The following is an 18912-nucleotide window of genomic DNA, read 5'->3' on the forward strand; positions in this document are numbered from 1 at the left end:
CCGTTATGGAGGCTCAGGCATGTCAAAAATAGCCTCCTCTCCCAGTCACAATACCTCATGTGAGGCTGAAATAGATTAAGAGACTTGTCGGGGGGCCACAGGAAACAGAGGGGAATGGTGTGAAACATCACTAATGAGTGCTAAGAGGCTTTGTATTGGAGGAAACAGAGTGATGATCTCTTATTAGGTTTGAATTGGATTCTGGTCACATATCAAGTGGAATTATTAGACTAGGCCTGTTGTGTGTTGTCGTGGTTCTGCCCTGCTTTTCAGGGCTGAGTGTCTAGCGCTGATAAAAAAAGCACAGTTTTTAATTGGACTTTGGGATCAAGAGGCAGTGTTGTTGCTACAAGGCGTGAAATATGAATACATTTTGAAAGGGTGTAAATGGTCCTCTAGTCATGTGCTCTGATGTGTTGCCATGATCATGACTATTACGCTATTTCATTTAATTGGGCTCATAGTATTGCTTTATTTATGGCGTTTCAGTGTAACCCTAGCCTACCTGTCACGACTTCCTCCGAAGCTGCCTCCTCTCCTTGTTCGGGCAGGCTTCGGCATTCGTCGTCACCGGCCTTCTAGCCACTGCCGCTCCTCTTCTCATCATTCCATTTGTTTTGTCTTGTTTTTCACACACACCTGGTTCATATCCCCTCATCAGTCCCTGTATAAGTATTCCCTCTGCCCCCCATGTCTTTGTGTGTGATTGTTTCCATGTGGAGGTGTCGATAGCTCGGTGGAGCATTATGTACTTTATCGCCGGGATATTCACCCATGTGTTTTGTTTTCCCCAGTGTGCTGTTAAGTCGCACGGTAGTTGTTTTACGCATTGCTGCGAACCGCTGTATTGGCCGAATAAACCATTATTCTGTGATTTACACCTCCTGCGCCTGACTCGTCCAAATCACCCGCTACAGAATCACACACCCAACAGCCTGGAGTCTTTGAGCGGGTCCAGGAGCATTCCAACATGTTAGCCAGCTTGGGCGAAGTGATGGATCGGGTTCTCCAGGTCGTCCAGCGCCTGGACAGGAGAGGAACCGACCCTGCGGAACCAGCTGAGCGACCGGATCCAGCCACCCACACCCCAGCACCCAGATGTATTCACCTGTATCGACAGAGGGAATACGACGGGACAGCGGCCCGCTGCCAGGGTTTCCTCCTGCAGCTGGACCTCTATTTCACCACCATCAACCCTGCTCCATCGGATCGGGAGAAGGTGCTGCCCTCGTCTCCTGCCTCTCGGGGAAAGCCCTGGAGTGGGCCAACGCTGTCTGGAGTGAAGGAGGAGACGCGTTGGACAACTACGGAGAGTTCGCTCGCCTCTTCCGGGCAGTCTTCGATCATCCCCCCGAAGGAAGAGAGGCGGGCGAGCGTCTGGTCCATCTGAGGCAGGGGACGAGGACCGTGTAAGACTTTGCTCTGGAGTTTAGAACTCTAGCGGCTGGGTCCGGGTGGAACGACCACATTCGATGCAGCCTGCGTGAGGACGTCCGAAGAGGGCTAGCCTGCCGGGATACCATGTTGACCTTCAACCAACTGGTGGACATGGCCATCCGGTTGGATAACCTGCTGGCTTCGAGAGGACGTCCTGGAAGGGGCCTACCCGTTTCACCCCCCTTCAACCCGGATCACGTTCTGATGGAGCTGGGTGGTGCAGCGTTCCAGGAGAATGGAGGATGACAGATCCAGTGTCACTCTTGTGGAAAGAGGGGACATTCTGCTGCACGATGTCGTCAGAGTTCTTCTGATTCTGGAGGCGGTAGGCAGGGCTCTCTCGCGTCACCTCAGGTAGCACAAACCCACACTCGTTCAGAGCCCTCTGCTGCGCATTTCACCATCCATGTCAACTTCCCTGATTACACGGTAGTTCCCCAGTGTAAGGCGCTGGTAGATTCAGGCGCAGCTGGGAACTTTATGGACAGGTCGTTTGCTCTTAGCCTACGTATTACATTGGTTCCCCTGTCTACTTCCACCGTGCGCATTCTCCCCGAATACCTCGATTTGGCGCACGTGTTTTCCAAAACGCAGGCAACCAAATTACCACCCCATTGGGCGGGGGATTGCGCAATAAACCTCCGGTTAGACGCTGTGCCTCCAAGGAGTCATGTATATCCCCTGTCGCAGGCTGAAACAGAGGCTATGGAGACATACGTCTCCGAGTCCCTGCATCAGGAGTTCATACGTCCCTCCACTTCACCCGCCTCCTCAAGTTTATTTCTTTGTGAAGAAGAAAGACGGGGGTCTGCGTCCTTGCATTGATTACCGTGCACTTAATCAAACAACCATTCGCTATAGTTACCCTGTACCCCTCATTTCCTCTGTTATCGAATCAGTGCATGTGGCGCACTTCTTCACAAAATTAGATCTCCGGAGTGAGTACAACCTGGTGCGTGTCCGGGAAGAGGACGAATGGAAGACGGCATTCAGCACAACCACGGGGCATTATGAATACCTGGTGATGCCGTATGGGTTGATGAATGCTCCATCAGTCTTCCAGAACGAGGTGTTTCGGGACATGCTTGGTCGCGGTGTGGTGGTCTACATTGATGACATCCTGGTGTATTCAGCTACGCGCGCCGAGCACGTGTCCCTGGTTCGCAGAGTGCTTGGCTCTTCAGGGTTATTTTTGGTCTCTTTGTTGCCTCTCTGATTAATGCCCTCCTTGCCTGGTCCATGAGTTTTGGTGGGCGGCCCTCTCTTGGCAGGTTTGTTGTGGTGCCATATTCTTTCCATTTTTTAATAATGGATTTAATGGTGCTCCGTGGGATGTTCAAAGTTTCAGATATTTTTTTATAACCCAACTCTGATCTGTACTTCTCCACAACTTTTTTAAAGGACCAAAGAGTTTGGTCTGCTTCGTGTTTACATTTTTGCCATGGAAAAAATATTGCTGATATCCTCACAGCCCTACACTGGGAGTCGTTGTCCCAAAGGTGGGAAGGCAGGCGACAAGCTTAGGTCCAAAATAAGGCAGAACCTCTCCTGTTCTACTACACTGCCAGCCAGGCAGAACCTCCCCTGTTTATAGCCGATTTATGGTCAATCCGATGTCTGTATTGCTTGTACAGCGTTTACTGCGATGTGGCCTCTGCAAAAGTCAGAGCATTCATAATTATTGCGCTTCGCGGAGCAGAGCTGTTGTGAAGGAAGTTGTCAAGGAAGTGAGTTTGTTTTTATACAGGACGTACCGCCCCCACCTACCAACAACCAATCATGTCAATGCGCCGCTATATGGAGCAATACGTAGCCCTCCACATTGTTACAACATTTGGGAGGCGTACAGCGATGCGGTATGGAGCTTGATTTGGCCTCCGCAAGCCTACAGAAGCTCTGCAATTGCATCACACCCTCCGTACGGAGCCTCTAGACTGCATTTCCGGATCAAGCATAAATCGGCTTTTACCTGCACAGCCAGCCAGGCAGAACCTCCCCAGTTCCACTGGACTGCCAGCCAGCTAGGCCAGACAGAGTGCAGCTTGCATTATTGAAGCCCCAACATCCATCATGATCGGTGTAACTCCCACAGTTCAAAGTCAGACTGCTGACTGTGCTGGTTAAAGGTAGACTCATAAATGCATGTAGTAAACTGCAATATCGGGTCGAATTCAGCAGCTAAGACCATTTGAGCATGAGGCTCACTCCACTGCTTTGGTCCTGTAGCTATCACGTTGTAGCAGCGTGAAGCGCACCCTTGCACATGCGCAGATACTCTGTGTGCCTGTGTGAGAGCAAAGTGTTGCGTCACGCTCATCTGAATATCTGCATTGCTGCTTGTACCAACATATCGCTGAGTCTCAGTTTAATATTACATTATTTTAAAGCCAATCTAGGGACTGATGTGTGTAACTCTCCAAAGTTCAAAGCCAGTTACTGAGCATTGCTGACAGTGCTAGTTAATATTATATTATTTCAAAGTCCATCTATGGACTGATGCTGCAAATTTGGGCAAGCTTAAAGGACTTTTTTTTTTTTTTTTTTTTACAAAATCTCTAATTTGATGAAAGGACGCACATGCCTGCACACTAAAAAGTGTTGCTTGAGTCCAACAAAATAGAATATATCATTGCAGATAATGTTTGGAATGACACCATTTCATGTGTACAACATCTAAAGACCTGCATCACTATACTGGAAGCTTTGCCGTTTCTAAAAGGGACGTATTTGGGTGTTTTTGGAGCTTTGTTCATGTTTTCTGGGTGCCCACATACTACCGAATGAGCCTGAGGAGGTCTATCGCTGGTGGGGTAAGTTTCTCAAAACCAAGTTAAATCACTAAAAAGTGTCTGAACACTTCTATAGCATACCATTTACGTCCCAAAATAGAGATTTGGTTAAAGAAATGTACTTGCCCTTTAAACATGATGCTGCAATGTCCTGACTAATGATAGGCCTAATTCAATGTGTCAATGTTTGAAACTGTCCCTTAACAAATACACTTTATTATTAAATTGCCCCATTTCTGGGATGCCATTTTGCATCCCTGTATCAGTACATTTATGCTAAATGATACATCTACATACTTACTGGTGCCAAACTGTGGTTTATGTTACCTTATGCTAATACTGTACCAGTACTGGTCCATGAAGAATAATTAAATTAGATATAGGCCTATAACCCTAGTGTAGGGGTATTCAAATCTTACCCTACAAGTTCCGTAGCCTGCTGATTTTCTGTTCTACCTGATAATTAATGAATTAATTACACCCACCTAGTATCCCAGGTCTAAATCAGTCCCTGGTTAGAGGGATAATTAAAAAAGCAGTGGAACTGGCTTCGAGGTCCAGATTTTAATTTGAGGGCCCTAGTGTATCTCCCAACAAAGACTGGAACATCCTTGTAATAAAGTACCATTACCTTTCCTCCAGAGGAAGGAAAATATTCATCCTATCTGATAAGCTACATTTCCCCTATCCTCATAGGACCATCCTAATCTCACAAGCGTACAGTATTCTGTTTTGCTACACGGTTTCAGTTAAGTGAAATGAAATGAGAGCACAGTGTTTAGGATGGTGGATCAGGCTAACATTTCCTAGCCCAGGTGCAGGAATACTGTCAAATATGCCTATTCCCGGAGACGATACATAATAATAGCCTGATATTCCTGAATCCTGAAATCAAATCAAACACACTGAAATGGTGTGTGTGTCAAAGCAGCTTGTTCTCTGCGAAGGCAACACAAGCTGCTGTTACACATGTTGTTGAATATCAGACAAACACACATCTTGTTGGTGATTTCGGTGGTAAACCTAGACTAATGGCTGGATGTGCTGTTATGCCACTCTGGCGGTCTTATAAAGTCATTTTTACACGCCTCTGGCTCAGTCTCGGTTTCAACTGTCAGTTTATTGGTCCATTAAAGGTCCATCTCTGTCTCTCAGGGTCTGGATGAGGAGGCCATCGTTGACCTTGGGAAGACCAGCTCCACCACCCACACCAACTATGGGACGGAAGAGCTGGAGAGTAAGTCCCTACAGTACAGCCCTACCCACTTACTATTCCTGTGTGCATAGTGAATGTGTTGGAGTGGTGTAGCAGTCAGGTTTGAGGTCAATTCCACTTCCAATTTACTTCCTGAATTAACTGAATTGATATTGAATTGACTCCAACCCTGGTATCAGTCAGTGTGTGTGTGTGTGTGTGTGTGTGTGTGTGTGTATGTGTAGCTACAGTATGTGTGCTTTCCTTTGTTACTGTTGTCTATATGCCTGTTTGCTTGTCTCTGTGTGGGTGCTTCCTGTCCACATATAGGCCTAGAGACGTGCTGTGAATAGAAAGAACAGGTGTTGCTGATTTTGTTTCTCAGGGGGCCTTGGCAGGTTAAAGCCAGCCCCAGCCTGGCGCTCCTCTCCTGTAGCTTTCCAGAAGGGTATGTTCGTTAGCCAGGCATACATGAGCGCACAGGAATATTGTAACTGTAATTGAGCTTATCTGTCATGTACAGCTTTATTCAAGTCCAGCTGGAGATTCTTTGTGTTTATTTTTTTAACATACCTGTATGGCTATATAAAAAATAATGCTGTACAATTTCATCACAATTTTCCCGAATTAGCCTAGAGCTTTGGTTTCAATTACAAAATAAGGATTTCCAATGGGATGATATGGCTGGAAAAACTGGCTGAAATGATGTCATTGCAAGATTTGCTCGCTGGGATAGTATCAGCTGTGGTATTGTAGTGTTGTATCACATAAAAGTACAGTACATAACAGTACAGTGGTGTCTCCTTACCCCAAACATTCTCTGCCTATCTAACTTTGATTAGCCGCAAATTGAGAGATTAGGACATGATTAGCTGTCCACATGGCCTCTGAGTATCTGGGCTGTCTAGGTTACAAAGCTATCTTTCTCTATCTGAGCTGTAAATTCAAGGGGATTTCAAACAGGACCTGTGATTAACTCTAATAAGTAGGTACTGAGCCAAGACGACACCTTCCAATACTTGCCCCTGGCAGAAAAATGCTGCATATTCCGTTTGAGGTTGCAGTGCAGTATACAGAAGGGTTGACCAACAGTGTACTAAATGTTTAGTAGGCTATTTAGGGTCATACAAATCAGTATGATGAGTTAATTTGTTAGAGGTCAATATGTAGGGGCATGAAACATTCACAGTGCATGTTCACAAACATTCACAGTGCATTTTTCCAGGATGAGGACAATATTTGAGTTGTATTTCTTTTAGAACATAACTCTGTGTTGCCTGAAACAGAGCTGGCAGTGAGCCAGCTGTGATTGAGAGCGATCCTCTGTGGTCCATCTCCTGGGAACGAGGCAGAGAGAGGAGAGGCTTTTAACCCTTTTGATTAAAATCTAATCAGCATAATAAAACGATCCCCATAAAAATCAGTTTAAGTCTGTTTAAGCTAGAGATATATTGTTTGTCTCAATCCGCCACATCCACCGATATCGGCCTTCCGCTTCTGCGGTGAAAGGGGGTAGAGCTACAGCTGTGTTTGTCGGACCATGAGACATCCCGAAAATCGGTCTTCTCACAAAAAACGTCTGTAGTGTCCGAACGGTTTGGCCTACAAACTATTATGACACGTCTATGGAAACACATACATGTCGGTGGTTTTGCTCTACGACCCCCACAAATGTCACGGGACTCGTCTGAAGGTAGCCCGGTACCAGTTTAAAAAATGAATGGACGTACAGTGAGGGAAAAAAGTATTTGATCCCCTGCTGATTTTGTACGTTTGCCCACTGACAAAGACATGATCAGTCTATAATTTTAATGGTAGGTTTATTTGAACAGTGAGAGACAGAATAACAACAAAAAAATCCAGAAAAACGCATGTTAAGAACATGACATAGACTGACCAGGTGAATCCAGGTGAAAGCTATGATCCCTTATTGATGTCAAATCCACTTCAATCAGTCTAGATGAAGGGGAGGAGACAGGTTAAAGAAGGATTTTTAAGCCTTGAGAACAATTGAGACATGGATTGTGTATGTGTGCCATTCAGAGGGTGAATGGGCAAGACTTAAGTGCCTTCGAACAGGGTATGGTCGTATGTGCTAGGCACACCAGTTTGTGTCAAGAACTGCAACGCTGCTGGATTTCTCACGCTCAAAAGTTTGGTCCACAACCCAAAGGACATCCAGCCAATTTGACACAACATGGGCCAGCATCCCTGTGGAACTCTTTCGACACCTTGTAGAGTCCATGCCCTGATGAATTGAGGCTGTTCTGAGGGCCACTCAATATAAGGAAGGTGTTGTGTTAATGTTTTGTACACTCAGTGTATATGGAAGTAATTTAGTGCCTAATAAAGGGTTTAAATATGTGTCAAATTATCGTTCTTCTTATATCTCTCAGATATAGGACAGACACTTCAATTGAAACTTCCTTTTGATAATTGTTTTCAGTTTTTCCATGTATGAATCTGTTATTCAATGCGTTTATTATGGGCTAATAGCAGTAAGTCCAAATTCAATGTTTTATCAAATATTTCTTATATATACACTACCGGTCAAAGGTTTTAGAACACCTACTCATTCATTTATTTTTACTATTTTCTACATTGTAGAATAATAGTGAAGACATCAAAACTATGAAATAACACATATGGACTCATGTAGTAACCAAAAAAGTGTTAAACAAATCAAAATACATTTTATATTTGAGATTCTTCGAAAAGCCACCCTTTGCCTTGATTACAGCTTATTTGAGCTGTTCTTGCCATAATATGGACTTTGTCTTTGACCAAATATTCTGTATACCCCCTTACCTTGTCACAACACAACTGATTGGCTCAAACACATTAAGAAGGAAAGAAATTCCACAAATTAAGTTTTAAGAAGGCACACCTGTTAATTGAAATGCATTCCAGGTGACTACCTCATTTAGCGGGTTGAGAGAATGCCAAGAGTGTGCAAAGCTGTCATCAAGGCAAAGGGTGGCTATTTGAAGAATTCTCTAATATAACATTGATTTTCATTTCTTTAACACTTTGTTGGTTACTACATGATTCCATATGTGTTATTTCATAGTTTTGATGTCTTCACTATTATTCTACAATGTAGAAAATAGTAAAAATAAATGAATGAGTAGGTGTTCTAAATCTTTTGACTGGCAGACTTTTGTCTGGAGAATGCAGCTAGCAACAACATCATTGCCACATGTATTTCCGATGCCGCCCTCGCTGTGTCTGTCGTGTGTGTGTCTGTCTCTCTTTGTCTTTCTCTCGCTCTTTATCTCTCCACTGTTCCTCCATTATCTTTTCCCTCTCCCCCCTGTTCTGTTCTTGTATTTTCTCTCTCTTTATCTTTATTTATCTCCAACACTCTATGGCTCCCTTCGTTCATCTCTTTTTCTTTGCATATTCATCTGATAGACATGCCTTTCTCTTATCCTTTCCTTTCCCTGTCTTATTTTCATTATTCCCTAACTTGAGAGTATCTCACAACTCATCCTCCAAAAATGACTATTGGAACAGAAACTAGGACATTTGCATTTCAGAGCAAGAATCCAACAATCCACTGGAACAAAAACTATAATGAGGGATTGTGGAAAAAGGAACAGCAAAAATAAACTAATGTGGAAAAAGTGATGATCTTTTTCTTCCCTGTGTAAGTAGGTTATTCACAGGAAATGGAAACTTGGTAATCTGTCAATCTCTCTCTGGTCTGGTCTGGTTTGTCTAAGGCCACAGGGCGGTCTACGTCGGGGTCCATGTGCCCCTGGGCCGGGAGAGCAAACGCAGGCACCATCGCAGAGGCCACAAACATCACCGCAAGAGGCGGGAGCGGGAGGAGGACCGCGAGGAGGAGGACCGCGAGGACCCCACTTATGGTAACCAACTGAAAGTCCAGTAAAAAGCATCAGCTGACTGTTGGACATGTTAGTAGAGGTGCTGACTTAAGGAATAGTAAACGGTGTAATAAATTAATAAAGTCAGACACTTTATATGCTGACAACAATTTAATAGGTTAACAATTTTGACCCATTAGCTGACTGTTAAAAAATGTTAGTAGAGGTGCTGACTAAAGGAATAGTAAACTGTAAAATAGAAAATAGAAAAAAAAGGAAGTCAGACGCTACATATGCTGACAACTATTTAATAGGTTAACAATTTTTACTCATACAATTGTTGGGAGCATATATAGAGTGTGCAACTTTCTTTCTTTTTACACAACTAACTTCTGTTCTACCTTCCGTGATGCTCCACATTCATCTCCTCATGCAATTTAATAAATGTGTGGTGGCACATACAGTGCATTCGGAAAGTATTCAGACCCCTTGACTTTTTCCACATTTTGTTACGTTACAGCCTTATTCTATAATGGATTAAATTGTTTTTTCCCCTCATCAATCTACACACAATACCCCATAATGACAAAGCAAAAACTGTTTTTTTAGAAAATGGTGCTAATTTGTTTTTTAAAACTGCAATATCACATTTACATAAGTATTCAGACTCTTTACTCAGTACTTTGTTGAAGCACCTTTGGCAGCGATTACAGCCTCAAGTCTTATTGGGTATGACGCTACAAGCTTGGCACACCTGTATTTGGGGAGTTTCTCCCATTCTTCTCTGCAGATCCTCTCAAGCTCTGTCAGGATGGATGGGGAGCATTGCTGCACAGCTATTGTCAGGTCTCTCCAGAGATGTTCGATGGAGTTCAAGTCAGAGACTTGTCCCGAAGCCACTCCTGCGTTGTCTTGGCTGTGTGCTTAGGGTCGTTGTCCTGTTGGAAGGTGAACCTTCGCCCCAGTCTGAGGTCCTGAGCGCTCTGGAGCAGGTTTTCATCAAGGATCTCTCTGTACTTTGCTCCGTTCATTTTCCTCTCAATCCTGACGACTCTCCCAGTCCCTGCCGCTGAAAAACATCCCCACAGCATGATGCTGCCACCAACAGGCTTCACCGTAGGGATGGTGCCAGGTTTCCTCCATACGTGACACATGGCATTCAGGCCAAAGAGTTCAATCTTGGTTTCATCAGACCAGAGAATCTTGTTTCTTATTGTCTGAGTCCTTTATGTGCCTTTTGGCAAACTCCAAGCGTCATGTGCCTTTTATCTGAGGAGTGGCTTCTGTCTGGCCACTCTACCATAAAGACCTGATTGGTGGAGTGCTGCAGAGATGGTTGCCCTTCTGGAAGGTTCTCCCATCTCCACAGAGGAACTCTGGAGCTCTGTCAGAGTGACCATCGGGTTCTTGGTCACCTCCCTAACCAAGGCCCTTCTCCCCCGATTGCTCAGTTTGACCGGGTGGCCAGCTCTAGGAAGAGTCTTGTTGGTTCCAAACTTCTTCTATTTAAGAATGATGGAAGCCACTGTGTTCTTGGTGACCTTCAATGCTGCAGACATTTTTTAGTACCCTTCCCCAGATCTGTGCCTCGACACAATCCTGTCTCGGAGCTCTACGGACAATTCCTTTGACCTCATGGCTTTATTTTTGCTCTAACATGCACTATCAACTGTGAGCCTTATATAGACAGGTGTGTGTCTTTCCAAATAATGTCCAATCAACAGAATTTACTACAGGTGGACTCCAATCAAGTTGTAGAAACATCTCAAGGATGATCAATGGAAACAGGATGCACATGAGCTCAATTTCAAGTCTCATATCAAAGGGTTTGAATACTTATGTAAATAATACTTATGTCAATTTTTTATTTGTAATACATTTGCAAACATTTCTACAAACCTTTTTTCTCTGTCATTATGAAGTATTGTGTCTAGATTGATGAGTAAAAATATTATTTAATCCATTTTAGAATAAGGCTGTAATGTAACTACATTTGGAAAAAGTCAAGGGGTCTGAATACTTTCCAAATGCACTGTATGGCTTAATAGGCTGATTTTGGAATCACATCAACTCAAAACAACTCCCACCCCAACTTCAGCTGCTACCCTCAAGCATTCTCCCAAATAACATTTTGATTGTTATTCTCAATTATAATACTGAGTGTTGAGTCATGCTTCCCAGAGGCCAAAACAGAACCCTGTAGTGGGCAGGGGAGGGTACCTGGCACAGTCTCTCAGGCATCTGTGATTGTTTGGCTGAGCTCTTCAAATAGAGGCGGAAACATAGAGACCTATCTGTCCAGTCATTTAGAGAGAGTGTGCATGCTGTGAATGGAACATCACTCTTAAAGACAAACCCAGGCATCCAGGAGCAAGCAGTGACACTGATGGAGGGGACTGTGTGTGTGTGTGTGTGTGTGTGTGTGAGTCTACGTCGGGGTCCATGTGCCGCTGGGCCAGGACAGCAAACGCAGGCACCACCGCTGAGGCCACAAACACCACACACAAACTCACACACACACACACACACACACACGCACACACACACAGACACAGACACAGACACAGACACAGACACAGACACAGACACACTCACACACAGCCCCAACCGACCGGGGAAAGGGATAGACGGTCGGGATACATGACAAATTGAACTGTCTGACTGCGTTCATGCTCTCGCTCTTTTAATCTATCCAATGTCCATTCCTCTTCCAATGGTGAATTTAGCTCCTGGAAATCTGATGTTGTCGTTTTGGTGATTCACTCAAACATCACTCTTATTTCACATTTGCCTGTTACTACTCCCACACACACCTGATTATTGAACATATTTATTTATTCCCTCTTTGTAATGCAGAGGAAATCACAGCAGTCCATTCAGAAGCTAAGCACTGGATCCCGCTCCTCCCACACTCTCCTCCAGTCCTCATCTCTATATCTCTGTCGTCGTCCCCCCCTAGACACGCCCTCCCAGCGGGTGCAGTTCATCCTGGGTACGGAGGATGACGACGTGGAGCACATCCCCCACGACCTGTTCACCGAGCTGGACGAGCTGTCCTTCAGGGACGGGAGCGCCACAGAGTGGAAGGAGACCGCCAGGTAGGTCACAGCCGAGCCCAGGGTCCAGCCTCCACACTCCAGGGTCCATGTGACTTTATCATGTCATTCTTTGTTCATTCAGGTTTAAATTCAACTGCACTTTATTGGTACCGTAGGTTCTCCATGAAAGATTAGTTTAACTTTGCATCTTGATCATTTTGAAGTCGTCTTCTTGACTGTGGTAAAATATTCAGGGAAACCAACTTTTTAATGGCCAAAACTGTAGGCTGGTAAACGGTGGCCTTTTATAACTACCTTGAAATTGTCTTGCGGGGGCTGGGGAACGGAGAGCTATGAGATGGTGACGCGTCTTGTGTGTGAGTGGGAATGTGTTATTATGAGTAATGGGTAAGATTGACAGAGCTCTACTGCCTACAGGTCTACAGATAGATAGTCAATCTATCTTAGTCATCCTTCATTGCCATGGTACTATCACCATCTCAGACAATGCCAGCTTACGCTCACGGGCTCAGACACAAATACACAGCAATTTACCGCTCTTAAAAAAACTGGTTAAAACTGGTTTCAGTCTGACAGGAGGTAAAAGCCTAAAAAACGTAATCAAACTTTTTCCGTTACCTCTCAAAGGTGAACCACTCAAGGCAATGCAAATTGTCTGATATGTTTAGGCCTGGTCTTTTCTTCTGGTCAAGTTGTTCTTAGTTAGCATTGGGGATATTTTTCTTTATTTATAATTGTGTGTGTGCGTGTCTTGTGTCCGTGTCTTTGCACGTGCTTGTGCATGTGTGTGTGTGTTTAGGTGGCTGAAGTTTGAGGAGGATGTGGAAGATGGAGGGGAACGTTGGAGTAAGCCCTACGTAGCCACCCTGTCTCTACACAGCCTGTTTGAGCTGAGGAGCTGCATCCTCAACGGCACCGTCTTGCTAGACATGAGGGCCACCTGTATCGAGGAGATTGCAGGTACATTCATGTCAGAAGAGTTTGTGTGTATGTGTCCGTGTGTACGCTCATGTGCATGCTATATGATTAGCTAGATTTGTGTGTGCAAATGATAAACAAGGCAATAATAAAAAGTTGGTTGAATAAGGTGAAATTGAATTGATCTGTGTGTGTGTGTGTGTGTGTGTGCGTGCAAGTTCATTTGCAAGTGTGTTTACCAATAGTGTAAACCTCCAAATGAACAATGATACAAGGCAATACAATGCGTCCGTGTGTGTTTGTTCACGTGTGTGTCCAGACATGTTGATTGACAGCATGGTGGCGTCTGGCCAGCTGGAGGAGGAGCTGCGTCAGAAGGTGCGTGAGGCCGTGTTGAAGAGACACCACCACCAGAACGAGAGGAAGCTCAGCAACCGCATCCCGCTGGTGCGCTCAATCGCAGACATAGGCAAGAAACATTCAGACCCGTTGTTGCTTGAGAGAAACGGTGAGATCCCCTGCGCCGCGCACACTCCATTTATTTTTCCTCGATCCTCGAGGGGTTTCAAATCATCTTTGTAATCCTTGGTATCCCAAAAAAGGAACGGTGATAGCATCTCCCACATACACTCTTAGAAAAAAGGGTTCCAAAAAGGTTCTTCAGCTGTCCCCATAGGAGAACCATTTTTGGTTCCAGGTAGAACTATTTTGGGTTCCATGTAGAACCCTCTGTGGAAAGGGTTCTACATGGAACTCAAAAGGGCTCTACGTGGAGCCAAAAAGGGTTCTCCTATGGGGACAGCCGTTGAACACTTTTAGGTTCTAGATGGAATCTTTTTCTCTAAGAGTGTATCACCACAACAATCATGTATGTAATGTATGCCATTTAGCAGACACTTTTATTCAAAGTGACTTACAGTACAGTGAGTACATACATTTTAGTATGTGTGGCCCCAGCGGAATTGGTCTTACCAACTGAGCCACACAAGACCAAATCCATCATGGCAGTTCAGGAGGTGTCAAACTAATGATGTGAGTAGATGCTACAATGAGGATATAAGCTTCATAGAGACAACTACTACCCCCCACCGTGAAAGATAAATCTAGGTGCGGATGGTGCGAGCATGTGTGGCTGGCCGGGCTCAGGGTTTGGCCTCTGAGAATTAACAATGGCTTCTACTCCATGTTGGAATGGTTGGGGTAATGCTCTTCTTGCAGTTCGATATGTTTGGTTTGCTGAGCATGACCTCAGGGTGTGGTGTGTACTCAGAGTATGGTGTGTGACTGTTTATGTCCTACTGTCACATTTTGTTCTATTGAATGCATTGAATGCCATGTCGCCTGGGTATAAAATACGTGTGAAATGTCATATATTAATGTGCTACACAATCATAGTAAGTAATTGCACAGCTTGGACAGAAATATGACTGGTTTATGTGTGGTTCTGTATTTGTTTGTACAGTATACTGTACACTGACACTGTGCTAACCAACCCTCACCTCTTCTCTTGCCTGCAAGCATCCCTCTACCCAAAATGCTCTCCCTCAGTCTGTCACTGTGTGATTGGTGAGCGCACAAGCCTATTGGTCCGTGTGGACACCTCCCCTCTCTCACCTTTCCCCTGCAAGAACCTCTCGGCACCTCTGTCTCTCTCTAACCACACTCCTCCCAAGCTCCCACCACCTACCTTCTCTCTCTGCCCCCAGAGAATGCACCCCTAAAACCACCTCTCTGATGAAATCCTCCCTCATATGTTTCTCCTTTTACCATCTCCCCCTTTTTCCTCCCTCCTCCCGTTCTTCTCTCCCTCTTCTCCCTACTTTGTTGTTGTGTCTTCCCGCCGCTCCAGGGGAGGGCCTCTCTGCCTCCCGCCACTCCCTGAAGCCGGGGGCCTCCGTCTCCAACCTGTCCCAGAGGCGAGAGTCCCGGGTCTCCGTCCTCCTCAACCTCCTCCTGCCTAACTCCTCCTCCTCCACCTCCGCTGGGGGGCCCTCCCCCGGACCCTCGCCCCTCACCACCCCCCAGAACACGCCCCCTACTCCCCGCCGCTCCCCAGACCCTCCCCGCGCCCCTGGCCCCGCCCCGGGCCCCCAGGCCATCCCGGAGGTGGTGGTGTCACCGCCTGAGGACGACGAGTCGCCACCCACCGCCATTACGAAGGATGAGGAGGCGTCTCCCACTCGGCAACCGTCGCTGCAGACTAAAGGGCTCCAGCAGCTGCCCTTAGAAGGCAAATATCTGTGTAGCCTGCCAGTGTGAGTCACGGCTTGAACAGAGAAAACTAGCACCAGCATGCTGGCTGTGCCCTCCTTCCCTACCCTACCCTACTACAAGTCCATTATCAACCCACAGCAAGGCTTTTTATACCCATCCTCTATTAACTCAACAAGACCTCACCCTGTTTCCCTCTACCTCATTCCTTTCTTGCATACCTCTCTGTCTCTGTTTCTCAAGTTTAGTCTATCAAATCATTTTACTGCACTCTCTCCCTTTCTCTCATATCTCGCTCCATTCCTAGACTATTTATTGTTCACATTCCTTTCTCTCTCTGTCTCCACCTTTCTTCATTCAGCCCTTCCACACTACCCCCACCTTGCTTGGCTTGGTCCCTCCACTTCTCTCTGCTCAGTGTGTGTGCATGGCTCTCCTCGAAAATGTGTTTCATAATTTACCATACCATAGTTCTGCAGGGTCCGACATTAACGATGGCCCGCTGCCGCAGGACCAGTAAAAACGTGTCGAGCCAGTGGATCTCCTCAGTCACTGGCCTGACCGGGCCAGTAACTTCTCAGTGCATTTTGGCGTTCCAATTTGACATTTACCTGCTATGTAATCTCTCATGGGCATATCTATGTAAACATACAGTGCATTCAGAACCCTTCCCTTTTTCCACATTTTGTTACGTTCCAGCCTTATTCTAAAATGTCAATACCCCATAATGACAAAGTGAAAACAGGTTTTTAGAGATTTTTGCAAATGTATTTAAAATAAAAAACAGAAATACCTTATTTGCATAAGTATTCAGCCCATTTGCTATGAGACTCGAAATTGAGCTCAGGTGCATCCTGTTTCCATTTATTATCCTTGAGATGTTTCTACAACTTGATTGGAGTCCACCTGTGGTAAATTCAATTGATTGGAAATGATTTGGAAAGGCACACCTGTCTATATAAGGTCCCACAGTTGACAGTGCATGTCAGAGCAAAAACCAAGCCATGAGGTTGAAGGAGTTGTCCGAGCTCCGAGACAGGATTGTGTCGAGGCACAGATCTGGGGAAGGGTACCAAAAAATGTCTGCAGCATTGAAGGTCCACGAGAACACAGTGGCTTCCATCATTCTTAAATGGAAGAAGTTTAGAACCACCAAGACTCTTCCTAGAGCTAGCCGACCGGCCAAACTGAGCAATCGGGGGAGAAGGGCCTTCGTCAGGGAGGTGACCAAGAACCTGATGGTCACTCTGACAGAGCTCTAATGTTCCTCTGTGGAGATGGGAGAACCTTCCAGAAGGACAACCATCTCTGCAGCACTCCACCAATCAGGTCTTTATGGTAGAGTGGCCAGATGGAAGCCACCCCTCAGTAAAAGGCACATGACAGCCTGCTTGGAGTTTTCCAAAAGGCACCTAAAGACTCTCAGACCATGAGAAACAAGATTCTCTGGTCTGATGAAACCAAGATTGAACTCTTTGGCCTGAATGCCAAGTGTCACGTCTGGAGGAAACCTGGCACCATCCCTGCTGTGAAGCATGGTGGTGGCAGCATCATGCTGTGGGGATGTTTTTCAGCGGCAGGGATTGGGAGACTAGTCAGGATTGAGGCAAAGATGAACTGAGCAGAGAGATCCTTGATGAAAACCTGCTCCAGAGCGCTCAGGACCTCAGACTGGGGCGAAGGTTAACCTTCCAACAGGACAACGATCCTAAGCAGACAGCCAAGACAACGTAGGAGTGGCTTCGGGACAAATCTCTGAATGTCCTTGAGTGGCCCAGCCAGAGCCCGGACTTGAACCCGATCGAGCATGTCTGGAGAGACCTGAAAATAGCTGTGCAGCAACGCTCCCCATCCAACCTGGCAGAGCATGAGAGGATCTGCAGAGAAGAATGGGAGAAACTCCCCAAATACAGGTGTGCCAAGGTTGTTTTTTTATTTTTATTTATTTGATTTCACCTTTATTTAACCAGGTAAGCCAGTTGAGAACAAGTTCTCATTTACAACTGCGACCTGGCCAAGATAAAGCAAAGCAGTGCGATAAAAACAACAACACAGAGTTACATATGGGGTAAAAAAACATAAAGTCAAAAAATACAACAGAAAATATATATACAGTGTGTGCAAATGTAGCAAGTTATGGAGGTAAGGCAATACATAGGCTATAGTGCAAAATAATTACAATTAGTATTAACACTGGAATGCTATATGTGCAAGAGATTATGTGCAAATAGAGATACTGGGGTGCAAAAGAGCAAAATAAATAACAATATAGGGATGAGGTAGTTGGGTGGGCTAATTTCAGATGGGCTGTGTACAGGTGCAGTGATCGGTAAGATGCTCTGACAACTGATGCTTAAAGTTAGTGAGGGAGATAAGAGTCTCCAGCTTCAGAGATTTTTGCAATTCGTTCCAGTCATTGGCAGCAGAGAACTGGAAGGAATGGCGGCCAAAGGAGGTGTTGGCTTTGGGAATGACCAGTGAGATATACCTGCTGGAGCGCAGACTATGGGTAGGTGCTGCTATGGTGACCAATGAGCTAAGATAAGGCGGGGATTTGCCTAGCAGTGATTTATAGATGGCCTGGAGCCAGTGGGTTTGACGACGAACATGTAGTGAGGACCAGCCAACAAGAGCGTACAGGTCACAGTGGTGGGTAGTGTATGGGGCTTTGGAGACAAAACGGATGGCACTGTGATAGACTACACCCAATTTGCTGAGTAGAGTGTTGGAGGCTATTTTGTAAATGACATCGCCGAAGTCAAGGATCGGTAGGATAGTCAGTTTTACGAGGGCATGTTTGGCAGCATGAGTGAAGGAGGTTTTGTTGCAAAATAGGAAGCCAATTCTAGATTTAACTTTGGATTGGAGATTCTTAATGTGAATCTGGAAGGAGAGTTCACAGTCTAACCAGACACCTAGGTATTTGTAGTTGTCCACATACTCTAGGTCAGACCCGTCGAGAGTGGTGATTCTAGTCGGGTGGGCGGGTGCCAGCAGCGTTCGATTGAAGAGCATGCATTTAGTTTTACTAGTGTTTAAGAGCAGTTGGAGGCTACTGAAGGAGTGTTGTATGGCATTGAAGCTCGTTTGGAGGTTTGTTAACACAGTGTCCAATGAAGGGCCAGATGTATACAAAATGGTGTCGTCTGCGTAGAGGTGGATCTGAGAGTCACCAGCAGCAAGAGCGACATCATTGATATACACGGATAAAAGAGTCGGCCCAAGAATTGAACCCTGTGGCACCCCCATAGAGACTGCCATAGGTCCAGACAACAGGCCCTCCGATTTGACACACTGAACTCTGTCTGAGAAGTAGTTGGTGAACCAGGCGAGGCAGTCATTTGAGAAACCAAGGCTATTTAGTCTGCCAATAAGAATGCGGTGGTTGACAGAGTCGAAAGCCTTGGCCAGGTCGATGAAGACGGCTGCGCAGTACTGTCTATTATCGATCACGGTTATAATATCATTTAGGA

At 45.5% G+C, this 18912-nt stretch overlaps 1 protein-coding gene across 5 annotated transcripts in view; it reads left to right on the forward strand.

The window, feature by feature from the left end:
- The window catches only part of LOC121571441 (sodium bicarbonate cotransporter 3), an 88352-nt gene that overhangs the window by 41039 nt on the left and 28401 nt on the right, over positions 1-18912 (forward strand). For 4 of the 5 annotated variants that reach the window (XM_045221881.1, XM_045221884.1, XM_045221883.1 and 1 more), the window contains exons 2-7: positions 5382-5463; positions 9147-9293; positions 12211-12349; positions 13110-13270; positions 13548-13736; positions 15078-15458. In XM_045221881.1, coding sequence (XP_045077816.1) covers positions 5382-5463; positions 9147-9293; positions 12211-12349; positions 13110-13270; positions 13548-13736; positions 15078-15458 — 1099 coding nt within the window. The remainder of the gene's footprint in view (positions 1-5381; positions 5464-9146; positions 9294-12210; positions 12350-13109; positions 13271-13547; positions 13737-15077; positions 15459-18912) is intronic. The other variant, XM_041882892.2, reaches the window with a different exon arrangement.

Source organism: Coregonus clupeaformis, chromosome 8 (genome assembly GCF_020615455.1).
Source record: "Coregonus clupeaformis isolate EN_2021a chromosome 8, ASM2061545v1, whole genome shotgun sequence".
Lineage (NCBI taxonomy): Eukaryota > Metazoa > Chordata > Actinopteri > Salmoniformes > Salmonidae > Coregonus > Coregonus clupeaformis.